This window comes from Zonotrichia albicollis, chromosome 15 (genome assembly GCF_047830755.1).
Source record: "Zonotrichia albicollis isolate bZonAlb1 chromosome 15, bZonAlb1.hap1, whole genome shotgun sequence".
NCBI lineage: Eukaryota > Metazoa > Chordata > Aves > Passeriformes > Passerellidae > Zonotrichia > Zonotrichia albicollis.
The window spans coordinates 3,750,442-3,764,789 of NC_133833.1; the positions used below are offsets into that span (position 1 = coordinate 3,750,442).

The 14,348-nt window shown below is 47.0% G+C and overlaps 1 protein-coding gene across 1 annotated transcript; it reads left to right on the forward strand.

The window, feature by feature from the left end:
* Positions 1 to 825: 825 nt before the first annotated feature.
* Positions 826 to 5,183, forward strand: LOC102068976 (serine protease inhibitor Kazal-type 6). The gene is made up of 4 exons (XM_005483722.2): positions 826 to 1,101; positions 3,213 to 3,244; positions 4,168 to 4,280; positions 5,044 to 5,183. The coding sequence occupies exons 1-4, from the start codon at positions 1,044 to 1,046 to the stop codon at positions 5,087 to 5,089; spliced, it is 249 nt and encodes an 82-aa protein (XP_005483779.2). The 5' UTR covers positions 826 to 1,043; the 3' UTR covers positions 5,090 to 5,183.
* Positions 5,184 to 14,348: the final 9,165 nt, after the last annotated feature.

Here is a 14,348-nt window from a genome sequence, read left to right on the forward strand (position 1 = left end):
CATAGCATTGCTCTCCTGCAGAAACTGGCTGGGGATGCTGGTAGCATCTTTCCTCTGTTGCTAAAAAAAAATGTATAGAAATGTGATCTTTATTTTTAATTTTTTTTTCTCACTCCTGTGTAAAATTTGGCTGCAACTAGTTGTGTATTCAAAATTCAGTGGGGGAACTGAAACCCAGATATATCTACACACATTCCTCTCCTAAGCCTTGCCTCCTTGGGAAAGCATACTAAAATTTAGGCTTATTCTTATCTGGAGAGGTGTTTGGCGAATGGTGCGCCTGAACACAAATCCTTGCACAGCCTCAGCTGGAAATAGAGCTTGGATCTGCCAATTCCCCATCAAATTCCCACCACTGCCACTTGCGGTGGGAGCAGAGCCCTAACATATGTTTGTGAATGTGAAAAACTGGAAAAACATTGACAGCTAGAGTTTAAATAGTTCAGGGAGGAGAGTCAGCAGTCCTATCTGGGACTGTGCACACAGCGAGCAGAGCATGTCACAGCCCAGCTCTTCTCCACCCCAACTCCACAAATTTAGAACCATCCTCAAAAATAGCCAGGGAACAACGTATAATTGGTTTCACAGACAACACATTCTCATGCTGTGATTTATTTCGTAACGTCTAGTGAGTGTCATCACTCGGTGCTGGCATTCGGAGAGGGCCCAGAGAATGAAAATTACCAGCTTCCCTGATGAATCACTGCTTTGAAAATTCACCCTTGTGAGAATCCTGTGACTATTTGGAAAAAAAAATAAAATATAATTATGTTACAAGCACGTCTATCACTCATGTAATTATCCCTTTCTAGGTTTGATGTGGACAGGACAGCATTCCTTAAAGCACCATAAACCGGCCAGGACCAATAATGGCTTTAGAAACCAAGTGGAGAAGTTCTCACAATTAAGGTGGGGAATGAGGACAGCTACGGACAGGCACATAAATACACAGAAAGGCAGCTCTGTGTGCACACTGTGGGCTCTGGGACTGACACAACACCTCCTGCTCCATCCTTGGCTTGGACTAAAGAGCTTCCTGCAGCATGAGGGCTACAGGTGCCTTGGTGCTTCTCAGCCTGCTGCTGCTCTCTTTCTTCTTGGGTAAGTAATCTTTTCCCTAGCCTAGAAAAGAAAAACAAACACCAAAACCTCTCCTGACAACAAATTTTGGAGAGTCTTGATCACTGGCTGACAGGCTTGAAGACAGAGCTGAGCAAGTAGAAAATATCTGCAGGACTTGCTCACTCCTATGACATATTTCCACTCCTCGTGGGCCTCTGCAGTGGATAAAGTAGTGGACGTGTCACTGGGAGACAGAGCGAGCAAATTCTGAGCATTTCTTCAGCAAATATACCAAAGCAGAGTGTAATTACGAATTTTTGGTACAAGTGTTCACTGGAGAGTTTTGCTGAACCAGCTAGAGAAGAAGCTCGCTCACCTCCAGGTCATCTGCTCTCGTTTTGATCCTGAGCATCTTGGTATTTGGTGTTTCCCTTGGAGATGTGGAGACGTAATTAGATGAAAGTTTCAGCTTTCGTTGATGTTGCAGAGAAAAGCCTGAAAATTAAATTCAAATGTCCTCAAGGAGTCAGAACAAAGAGGGCAAATTAAAAGGATCCAGCAGCTATTTATCTGGAGATTTACCCATCTCTGTGATGATGTGGGGGAGCTGAGTGATGATTTTTGAACCTGTAGATCATGTCAGTGTTTATCACTTGCTTGAGTCCAGCTGACCCAGCTCTGCAAGGTGTGTGGCAACAGTTATTGAAGAAAATGTGGAACAAGAATTATTTATACTTGTTTTTCTGAGAATAATTTGAATAAAGAAGCCACTTGAGAAAATGGCAAGCTGTGCATGGAGAAGAGGTGAATTGCTTTGTACACATTATTCGTTATGAAATATTCATCTGTCTCTAATTGAGTCTTAATTGGGCCTGGGTTCCGTCAGAAGGCTGATTCTTCCTTCCAAGGCCAGGCAGAATAGCAGCAAACCCTGTGATCTGCTGTAAAATAAACAGATGTCAAGAGGCATCATCACAAATTCTTCTGTAGCTGCATGCAATATTTATAAAAACTATTTAATGAGCTGTTTTGTAAATAGTATGCAGATAGCCATACCAGTGCCTGCAACATTATGGCAGCCTAGCCAAACCTGAGGACAGGGTAAGTGTGCCAGCACCAGGAAAAACCACCAAAGGACAACAGAAATAGCAAGACAAGTAGGAAGGCTTGATGGATGAGGGTAGAGCTGACTGAGGGTTGGGTGGGATTTCTATTGGGGAGGGATGAGTGTTGGACAAGGTCCTTCCACCTCCTGCCCAGAGCCACCTGAGCAGCCCCAGAGCTGGCAGTGACCCCTCTGACCAGCAGGCACAGCCTCACCAAATGCAGGGCTGTGAGAATCCCTGTAACTGGGTGTTTGTCCCACTCTGCTGTGACCCAGATTCTGCAGATCTGCATTCAGCCCACCCTGGAGTGTCAGGCTCCCCCTTGGAGACGTGACAGGGTCGCCCCATTTCACAGCTCTGACTCAACCTACACTCCTGCCTGCTGGCTTTGCTGGGAAGAAGCATGAAGAGCACGGACTGATGAGCTCAGAGCCCAGAGCCTGTGGTTACAGAGGGGATTTTGGTGCTGGTTGTGACCACTGCTGCCTGTTCTGCTCTCTGTCACCCCATAACATGTCTTTGTATCTCACCTGGGCTGAGCCTGTCCTGGGCTGTGCTGAGCATGGCTGGAACCCAACCACAGGTTCTCCTGCTCCACAGTTCCCTCCTGTCAGCAGCACCAGCCACTTGCATTGCCCAGAGGAGCAGGAGCCTGAAAGCTTTAAAAGCCACAGTGGTTTTAAAATCTCTGGGAGCACAGTTCCACATCTGATATGGCAGCTTGCTTCCCCAGGAGTGGCTGCCTTCCAGGAGATTGGGTTATGTGTCTGAGGTGTAGCTAGCAGCTGAATGAGTGATTGCATGGTATTTTAGTAGCATTTTTCAAAATAGGAAAATACTAAAAGGCAATTCAGATAATGTATTTCCTGCCCCCTCTTCCCCCATGAGGGATGACGGAGTAGGAAAAACCTGGAGTGTGTTTCACTGTGGTTTGCATAAAAGGTTTGTGAGTTTAGCTCAGGCTTTATCAGAAAGTAATGCTGACGTGTAAAACCTGTCTGGTTTTTATTTGCTTTTTTGTTTTGTTTTTTTTCCCTCTTTTAGTTCCAGATGTAGCAGGTCAGGAGATTGAAGAGGTTAGTGCTGCTGTTTCTGCTTGCTGAATCTGCATTTAATAGAACCATGGAATCATTGCTGGTGGAAAAGACCTCCAAGATCATCGAATCCAACCTTTGACTGATCACCACTCTGTCAACTAAACCATAGCACTGAGTGCCACATGCAGTCATGGAGTTTCACTTTGGAGGAGTGTTTTTATAACCAAAATCTTGGTGCTGGGTAAACAGTTTTTAATGTCTGCTGGGAGCAGGTGGGTCCTTCCAAGTATTCCCAGAGCTGGGGAGTTCACTGCTGCCTGGGGAATGTTGTGTGGCCACGTTAGCAGGTAGAGCAGGGAAATAAATGGTTGATTTAGCAAATGCTTATGTGCTGCACCACTTTTGACTTGGCTTCACTATCCAATGTTCTCATGAAGCAAGCGGATTATTGAGTGTCCTATTCCTGCAAATTTAGTTAATCCTTGGGATTTGTAAAGAGACAAAATACCTGTACACTTCCTGGGCAAAACTTTTAATTCCCTAGGTAATTTCCTTATGGTTTCTCCCTCCTTCCTCTGGGAAAGCAGGAGCTTAGCAAGCACCAAACTGAGTGCAGGGTTTCGCAAGACACTGAAGTCATGCAGCAGGGAGGTAGCTCAGCTCCAGGTGCCTGACAGAGCATCACTGCTGACTCTCCTCATGCATGTCTAGGCTAATCCACTCCTGTTGTTGGGAGGTCAAGACTTCTCCCAGGTGACTCCAATTTCCTTCCTCAAACATGGGGCCAAATTTCCCCTGAAGTGCTGCTTCTGTTAATTTCTGAGAGGGCTTTTTCTGTCAGAAAACAGGCAGTGTCAGAAAAAGCCTTACATTAATAATCTTGGGTCCAATTTGGAAAGTGAAACAAAGAGCATGAGGGTCCTGAAAAGGTTCCTTTTTTTTTGTTATTATTCCTTATGCAGATCTGTAGAGAGTTCCTGAACAGAAGCGTGTACTGCACGAGGGAGTCCAACCCTCACTGCGGCACGGACGGCGTCACCTATGGGAACAAGTGTGCCTTCTGCAAGGCAGTGCTGTAAGTGACACTGGGGGCACTGGAACAGCAGGCTCTGCCTTCATTGCCATGGATCTAGGGGTGTTCTTCATGGAGGGGATGCCCTTTATCCAGGCTGCTCCTCTTGTATGGACCGGCCTCTGAACCGTGCCATGCAGAATGTTTCCTCCTTGGAGCAGAGCTGTGTGCTATGAGTTAATTTTAATTCATTTCTGGGCGTTGCAGGATGCTGGTTGCCATGCTGAGAGGCAGCACAGGGCCTGAGAAGCAAATGCATCCTGCCTGTACCTTCCACAGGCACTAAATTGATGCACAATTCCCACTATGTGCCACAGGCTGCAGCTCTCACTGCCCACACTCCTGGGTACTGAGAAGTGCTGGAGGAATGTGGGAGCTGAGCCATGCCAAGTTATTCCTGAAAAGTCTGAATGAACTTTGTGGAACAAGACACAAGATCTCAGAGAAAGAACAGGATGTCTCTCCTTTTTCTAAACTCTGTCACCTTATAAAGGAGATGTAATAGGAGCCATCCCTGATGGATGGAACGTGCTTGAAAAATGTTTTTGCCTTAGCAATCCTTACATTTAGTGTGCAGCCAAGGCTGCCTTATCTTGGGGCAAATCAGAGAAGAAAGAGGAGAGGAGAAAATGGGTGGGTGCTCCTTGTGAGGCACCAGGACGATGCACTAGCACCAGTCAGGCCTGTTGGGGTGGGTGAGCTCTGTCCCACACTGCTGTGTCTGTCATTTGCTGCTTGGTTTAAGTCTCTCTCCCTCCTTTTCCAGGAGAAGTGGAGGGAAAATAAGATTGAAGCACCTGGGGAAATGCTGAGTCCTCCCTGGCCCGAGCAGCAGGAGCTGAGCCGCCCTAGGCCACGGACAGGAGCAGCCCGTCCTCCCTCTGCTGTCTCTGCTCAATAAAATAACACTCAGCACCATTCTTGGCTGGACTCTTTCTTCCATAAGACCCAGAAGAACGCTTTGATCCAGCCATGCTGGAGCTTGATGCTGGCTTTGCTCTCCTGTGCTGTTGCATCACCTCCTCCTGGGAAGGAAGGCGATTCCCACGGCTCGTGGGCTGTGCCCTCCTGCCCCTACCAGCCACAGCTCCTCTGTCCTGTCCTGCCTGGCAAACTGGCACATTCTGGGCAGCCAGAAACTGCTCCTGCCTGACTCTGCCCCTGCCAGGGGGTGGGTGACAGCAGGTTCCCTTGCCAGCCTCCATAGCCCTGCTCCCTCTCTCAGGGGTTATTGTGGGAGGCTGATGGGAGAGCTGATGAGCAGCGTGACTGCCTATGCCTCATCTCCTTTGGAAAGCAGAGACAAGCCAGCTGAGCATAGGGAAATATTGCTCCATTTAAGCCTGCACCCAGAAGATGGCAGGTGGAGGCTGGTTTTAGGCAGAAGCTGCAAGGATCTTCTTCCCAAATCAGCCTTCTCCCTTCTTTCCTCTTAGAGAACGCTTTGTCTTGGAAACTGTGAACTCACCAGCCTTACTTTCCTGCTGCCAAGTGGCTTCTCATGCTAATAAAATTATATTTAGAAGAGAGCCAGATTGTACAAATTGTCAATAATTTTAAAAAAATATTCCCTGGAGCAGAAGAGCTGTGGGTTTACTCGCCCCTTCTCTAGGATAAATTCTCTCTGAATTATACACAGACTTTGATTTTCTAGGCACACATGTTTGCATTTATTTACAATTTTTAATACACACAGACTTCATTCCTTTCTTCACTTTTCACACTGCTGCCCTCTCTCTTCTTCACTCTGGCTGACAAATACCTCTTTGTGCAAACACAAGAAAAGTAATTTTACGGTCTCTCCCCTTTCACCATGCAAAACTCTCTCAGGGAAATACTTGTGGCATCCTCTTGTTAAAACATTGGCAGGAGATCAATGGGGCAGCAGCACCTTCATGTTAAACACTTAACTTTCAAAGGGAGCTTTAGATTTACTGTGAGCCTCAGGGGTCAACATCTTTTGCAAGCACCTAAATGCTGAGCACCTAAACCTCTGGACCTTGTTTGGACAGAGCTTGAGCATCTGCCTCTCATGCCACAATCCCAGCTTTGAACTCAACTGGGGCACAATGCCTAAAAAGAGAGGCTTCAGCAAGGTACTCAGCGCACCTAATACCAGCTTCTTCTCTGGTAATTCACATAATCCAATTCTGGGAAATGCTTTGTCATTTGGTAACTTCCCAGGCAGCCAGCCAGTGGCTGAGCTGCACGGGCAAAGCTTTGTTTTGGAGCTGTTTTGGAGCTTCTCTCAGACCAGCAGCCTTTGATCCTGATGTTTTCCCCATCCCAGCCCACTGGATTGTTGCACAATCTGCCACCTCTGCTTTGAAGCAGACCAACCCTTGCTTTGGCCCAGTTGTACAGCTTGGGCCCTGGTTTGGTTTTAAATTCAGATGTTGTGTTTCCAAATTCAACAGGACATGCAAAGTGTGGGCAGGATTGAGGGGAGCAAGAGGCACAAGTGGTCCTGAAGAACACATTGGGAAATTGCCTCTCCTCACCAATCCTTCTTGGAGCAGGATGGCCTCCACAACTTCTCCTGCTGTAGTAATCCTGTGATGATCCTGTTACATTGTAAGGCACTGGACCAGCACCATGTTCAGAGGACAGGAGCAAAAAGACCCCATTTTTAGCATGGAAAATGACATTTTAATGAGAGAAGGGCCGTGGGGCATCTTTAAGCCTGAGATGGCAATCAGTGACTCCAAAATTCTCACAGCATATTGCCATATCTAATCCTTTTAAATCTGGAGGCTGAGATAACAAGGACAGATCATTGCAGAAGTTCGCTGTTAAATAACCATCATTTACCTTGCTTTTTTTCAGAGAAAATAGCAAATAAAACACCTCCATACCTCACAGACCAACTACCATCTCCTCCACCTGTGCCAGGCAAGTGGAGAGTGGGAGTAATCTGCTTTGAGGAAATGACTTCCCTCACTTGGGGACACTTCCCAAAATGTCCCCAGGAGAGGCCAAGAGAGGCAGAGCTGCCTCAAAAGCCACTTCAGTGGTGATCCATCCTTCCAGCTGAGCAGGCCCATGGTTCCAGTTACCTGGGATGGAAGGGATGCTTTGCTGGTGCCAGGTGTGCTCACTCCTGGGTTTTGACAGCTGGATTCACCTTCCCATTGGGGCTGATGGATCCCTGGGACAGGGCAGCAGTGGCCACAGGATGCCCAGCCTGAACCCCCATCTGGGTCTGGCTGCCTCCCCAGAAACACGCACCAAAACAGAATTCAAACCCTCAGCCACTGTTTTTCCTTGGTTTTCTTCTTACACCTTTGAAATTGTGTTGGGTTTGGGTTGTTTATGTGGGGTTTTTTGCGTTTTTGTTGTGTTTTTTTTTTTGACAGCTTTGGAAGGTGAGTGAGTCATGATAGATTTGAGACTCTCTTAGATAACATCTGAGATGAGCATCTTCACAGCTCTTTCCCTCCTGGGGGGAAGGGGCACAGGCTGGCAGTGGAATGAGGGCCAGGCTCTCCCCACACCTCACTCAGGCCCCTCACCAGCTAAAATACAACCAGAATGAATTCTGTGCGTGGTCTCAGGGCAAGGCAGCCACTGCTCACAGCTGAGCACCCTCCTGTGACCATGACAAAGGCAGGGATGTGATTTCCCTCTCACAGCCTCACTCTGCAGGTGCTGCAGCTGATCCTTTACTGTGTCCAGCTCTTGGCCCATTTAACTTGTGAGCTCAACTGTGCTTCCTCCTCCTCCTCCTCCTCCCCAGCCCAGGCACGTGGCACTGGCACAACTCACTGGGATCCTTTGCCCTACTTTTTTCCCTGACATTCACAGTGTTTGACAGGGCTTTTCAAGCTGCCATGGGATGATCCAAGGGTGGTGGTGCTGACTGCAGGGTTCCCACAGCCTGGCTGGGGAGGGAGCTCTGGACTTGGTTATCATTCTGGTTCAACCTCTTTTCCCCAAGAGGAGCAGGCTGGATCAGCTTGGGAAGGACTTTGGTCCAACCTCCTGCTCAGGGCAGGGTTAGTGCTGAGATCTTATCAGGCTGCTCAGGGCTTTACCCAGCTGAGAGCCCTCTGAGGTGGATGTGCAATCTCCTCCTTGGGCTGTCTGTGCCAGGGTTTGGCTGTCACTGTGGTAAAGAATTTTTTTCCTTGTGCACCCAATTTCAACACCTCTTCTTTCAACTCCATCTCAAAACCGTGTGCCACCATGAAGAGTATGCATCCACCTGCTCATGAACCTGCTTTTTTTACTGGTCATTGATGTTATATCCCCCTGAAATCTTCTTCTCATCTCCCTCTGCCTCCTCTCACTGAGCTCCAGACCTCAACTCTCTTGGTGGTTTTTCACTTCAGGTTTTTTTTTATTTTGGGACAGAGCCCAAAACTGAATATTGGAAAGGATCCTGAGCCATGGGGACAGAGACAAGGATTGTTCAGGGCAGGAGAGCTGTAGGAGAGTTTCAGGGCACTGAAGAGGTGTAGATGGTGACATTTGCTGGCAGCAGCAGGAGGATGTCAGAGTGCATTGGGCCCTCATGGATTAGAGAACAGCTGAGCCTGCCCTGGGGTGAAAGGGCTGCCAAATGTTGGGAATCAGCCAACAACTCCCTCCATCACAGCTGGAGGGCTTAAATAGGAGCCCAGGGGAGGGATTTGTCTGTTAGAATGGGCTACAGAGCAAAGAGAAGGTGAGAAATGTGCTTAGGGGTGTGAGTGTTGGTGTTTGTTTTTTGGGAGCTGGTGGGCATTTTGTGGGTTTGTCGCCTGCTTTTGTAGGTGGGTTGTTTGTGGGTTTTTTTTCCCCCAGAAATAAACAGTGTAGTTTAAGAGATGCTTTTAAGTTTAAGTTAAGAGCTTCTTACAGGAGCAGCTGCAGTAATTGTGTGTGGTCTAAGTGTCCTATAAGGCAGCTCCAAAAATGCTGGAGAAGGCTTTGAAAATGTGGGAGACAAGGATTACCCCAATACAGAAAGGAAGAATGGGGGAGGAACAATGTTTTACCTCCATAGAAATGCAGGTGTCACAGCTTGTCTCAAACTCCCAAGTTTGAGTGGTGCTTCAAGGAACCTCTTTGGTTTGTCACTCATGGGGCAATGAGGGACAAAGACTTCAAGAAGAAGGTAATTTCTTTAGGATTCTGGAGAGAGCAGGGTTTTGGCACAGCTTCAATCAGCAGTTGAAGGATAAGATCAAAACTGCAGGGGCAGAGCGCTGCCCTCCACCCTTTGAAGCTAAAATTGCTCCGTTAATGGTGAGTGAACAGAAACGTTTCAGCCATGGGGCTGGCTCTGGTGCTTCTGGCCTTCCCAAGGAATGCTGTGTCTTTCTGTGGCAGGGTGGTTTTGAGGAGTCACCTGTGACAAAGCCAGGTGATGATAAACTCATCCTCTGCTTCCAGACATTTCCCAAATCCTCATGCCCACTCACCCCAGGCCAGCGGGGCTCTGGTTTTGCCTGACTGTGGTGCTGCCCCGTTAGAAAGGAGCCAGGGGATCACAGGATGTCCCTGTCCCTGGCCTGTGCCCAGGATGCGCCGTTCCCGGGCATTGGGCTCCCTCTGGTGACCGCTGGGAACGGGCTCCGCTCCTGCAGCTGAAGCTCCTTTGGAGAGCAGCTCCGAAACCTGGCCTTTGGGACAAGGTCAGCCCTGCAAGAATGGGAAAAAGGAGCAAAATGCAATTTTAGGGGTCCTAGGGCTCTGCTGGGGCAGGATCCATCACCTCCCATCAAGAAGCTCAGGCGCAGGGCACGGTCCCCTTCATGTAAGGGGTTAAAGGGAATGAATTTCTTGGTCTGAGAATACTCATCCCCTCTCTTCCCACAGGGCATGGCTCACCTCTCCTGCACACCCTGGAGGATGAAGTCTGGGGACAGAAAAACGCAGCTGGGGTGAGCTGGCTTCATATCTCTGTGATTTGGGGAATGCTTTTTGGTTACCGTGCCAGGTGCAAATATTGAGATTTAGCATCAGTGCTGGGATCTGAGAAGGGCACATCTTCTGCGCTTTTCACTGAGCTCACCTGAGGCTTGGATGAGCCTCTGTGAGGGATTTCCACCCTGAGAAAGGAGCCCCAGCCAATGCCTGTTCCTGCATCCCTCAGCTGTGGGGCAGCATGGCAGCAGCATCCCTGCATCCCTGCATCCCTTGCATCCCCTGCATCCCGAGGGGTCCCAGAGGAGCTTCTGCAGCTGAGGCTGTGCTGCTGCTGCCCCTGCCCTGCCTCGGGGGCATTCCCAGGTCCTGCCAATCCCTTGGATTGGTCCAGGGTGCAGTACTGCCTGTGGACACTGGATGCTGCCACAGACCGTGTGCTTTCATTGAGTCTCTTCAGTGTAGTTTTGGCACCAGGCTGTGATCCCTGAAACGTTGTTTTGGTTTTTTTTTTTTTTTTTCTCATAAAGCCCCAGCTCCTGGGCTGTGGTGAATAGGTGAGAGCTAAGCTTCTGCCTCCTGAAATAGATCTATATTCGTATGTCGTTTATATAGTTCAAGCTGAAATAGATCTATATTTCTATAAGTGTTTATGTAGTTTAAGCTGAAATACATCTATATTTGTATATGTGTTTATACAGTTCAAGCTGAAATAGATAAGTATTTGTATAAGAGTTTATACAGCTTAAGCTGAAATAGATCGGCATTTCTATATGTATTTATGTCATTTAATATAAATTTATATATTATAATATATAATATTATATCATTTATTTATATAGTATATAATATAATGTACAAATATATATAAACTTATATTAATTTTTGTATAAATTTATAAGTGTTTATATAGTTTAAGCCCTTCTAATTCGAGGTCAAATCGCAATTCAAGAAGTAGGCTGAGGGAACTTGGTGACAGAAAAGCAAACTTGTTTGAAAAATCAGCATCATGTTCTCAGTTTAAAACCAGGCAAACGATTCCAGTGGCCTAAACCCAGCCTGATCAGCCCTGGGACACATCTGCAAATGTTGCCCTGGTAGCTCCAGGAGTCTGGCAGGCGTCAGATATCGGGACAGCTCTGTGATGCTGCTTGCCCAGCACAGATAAAAGCCTGTATTTCACAGGGCTCTTCTCCTTCAGCTGCTCCAGCTGTGCCAGGTGTGCTGGTCAAACACTCAGCTTGGACCAGCCAAGCCTCACCTGCCCTCAGAAGCAGCGCCGTGCTGCTGGGACAGGAGGGAGGGTGAGGTGTGATTAGAGATGAGCCTCAGCCCCTGCCCTTAGCAGATGGATGGCCCTTGGCTGATGGTGCTTTGCTCATGAGAATGAAGTGAAAAGTCCTTGAGCTTCCTGGCTGTGCCAGGGCTTTGCTGCTTTGTGGGTGCTGGCAAAGTGATGGAGGTGTGAGAGCCACCCTTTCCCTGTGGGGATTCATGTTTAAAAGGAGAGAATTTGCAGTTTAGGGACTGGTAGGGGGTGACTTCCTTTCCTTCCCCAGTTTCTGGAATTGTGCCCTGCTCTTGACTGAGTCAGTGGATCTGTAATTACCTGTGGTGCCTGCATTTCCATTAAGGGATTTTATGTGTTAATCTCACAAGATTTAGTGCTCGTTTTGGGGTTTTCATCTTGCTGGCTGCCCAGAGCCTCTCAGTGTGAAGTGCTGGCTTAACTGCAGGGCCAGCAGAGGTGCAGGCAGGTGTTTCTCCCTGATTCACCCTTATCCCTGATCCCAGCACCCAGCTGAGGCTCTGGGCCTGCAGGGAGCTGTGGGGCTCTCAACACACCTTCCCAAGTATCAGAGGACAATGAATATCTCTGCATCAGTGATCTGAGATTAAACAGACACCTATTTTGTAGCATCTCTGTTTAAAACCAGGCAAACTGTCATAAACTTGGTCAGGGATTGCTGGGCTGGGTGAAGGGCAAGCTATGATAAACTCATTTATCAGTGACATGTCATCTCAGCTCCATAAAACTGAATGCTATGTGATTTACTGCTTGCTGAACTATATCTACCTAAATTTTTTGAAAGAGGAAACTCACATACAAACCACAATATTTTGATTCTGTTTAAAGAAGTCAGAAATTTCAATTGTTTACCTGCTGTCTTCCAGCAGCAGCTACTCACTAAATCAAACCAAAATAGCTTATCAGCTTCCGAACGTGTTTATCACAGCTAATTTACTATTTGTGGGAGTGGAGATGTTGCCTAGGTGTAATTACAAACCCTCTGTATCTGAAGCTCAGAATTTCCCTCAAGGGTTAGATACAAATAATTTTGGTTTTAATTTAGTACCATTTGTTATAGAAAAAGACTTTGCCACATACCTGTTCTGTCGAGTCACATCTGTAAGGGATTAATCAGATTTTAAAAAATCCCACATCACTTTATCATTTTCATCTCTGAAGCAGTTTAATACACTTAACTTTTCCAAAAATGTGCTCATTTTGGTCCTGATTCAAGAAATATCCATCATTAGGACAGCAGAGGGACCCAAAAGTGCATCAGTTGCAGTTTAAGCGTCTGCTTGAAATTCTGCTCATGCTCTTCCACTAAACTGGTGCAGCTTTCACTGCTCACAAATGTCACACACACCCCTGTATGTCATGAAATGTGAACTGAATATAGAAAATTGGATAAACAATCGTAAGTTTTGCAAAATAGAATTCTAGAGCCACCTCATCTTGCCCTAGGCACCAGGATGTCTTAGAAAGTTTTACTAGAATTTGTTAAATTTACAATATTCTTAGTGTGCCACCATTTGTTTCAAGAGTGTGACCCAAACTGGGGGTGGGAAACACCTGAGGGGTGAATTTGGGTGCTCCCCAGTGGAGCTCTTGGCTTGAAGCTGATCCATCATGGCCAAAGCTCCTGCAGCCCCTGAGTCTCTCCCATGCCACAGCACAGTGCCTGCCATGGAACAGGAGCCCACTGGGCCAATGGAACAGAGATTCAAAGATTCAACACACCCACTCCAAGAAACTTTTAACAAGTGAGGGAAAAAAATCATAGAGCATTGGAGAAAAACAAAGCTGGAAAGAAGGATTTTATTTTACTCACAGTTTTACTGTAAGAACATGCTCAGAAGCAGAGCTCTTGAACAAGCTCAGCACTGACACTCATTTTTTCATCCATCTGTGACCGTTTTCCTCCAATGTGAAACAATTTAAACAAGTTTATTGGCCAGGCTGTGAACCATCACTCATGCCCAGCTGTCTGGCCCTGCTCTCTGTGCTCTGTGTGACAGATCCAACTCAAAATCCAGGGGCTATCTTGCTGAACAGGCTGGAGAGGAAAAGCCCAATCAGATCTGAAGGCTGAGAGAATTAACTCAGGAATTTATAGTAAACTCTGACTTCTTTTTAATACCCTGGTCCCGAGTTTGACTTGCTTTCCTCTCAAGAGCAGCACAAATTGAAGAACAAGGCTGCCCCTGTTGAATACCAAATGCTTGAACACCACAGATATTTAGCACTAAAAATCTGATGCAATCTTAGTGTTTCAAAACAGCAAGGTCAAAGTCTTCTGGGGTGGAGGGTACATCACCCAGCAGCACTGACCTGCTCCAGGTCACCCAGTCCCCTTCCATGCAGGAGCTGCAGCCAAACCTGGCCTCTGATGTGATAAATGATAAAAGGTGCCCTTTTCTAATATATAAACACCTTGGCACATGGTGGGGTGTGAGCAGAGTGGGTGTGCAATTCCAGCCAGGCAGTTTAGAGGAATAAAAAACCAACACAACAAAAACTTTCAGAGGGTGTTAATGATGCACTTTTTACGGTGCCCAGCACTCCAGCCATAGTGCTCTGAGAATTATGCAATTTGAGAACAATCTCCCTTTGACTTGTACACATTCTGAACAGAAAATGAATTGGTGGGAAAACCATTTGCCAGGAGAGACACAGAAATGAATGGCATGGCATTGTGTGTGACTGTGTGTGGCAAGGACACAGGCCAAGCTGGGCACGGACTCCTGAGAGCTAAATGAGCATCCAAGTGCTCAAAGCAGCATCAAAGGAGCTCCAGAGATGAGCAAACTTCCTAAATAAGCATAAATAATGAAGCTCAGGGCTGTATGAGGAAGCTCATCAGTATATAAATAGTTCATTTTGAAGTTCTCTATTATAAAACACCATCAGAAAAGGGCTGATGCATGAAT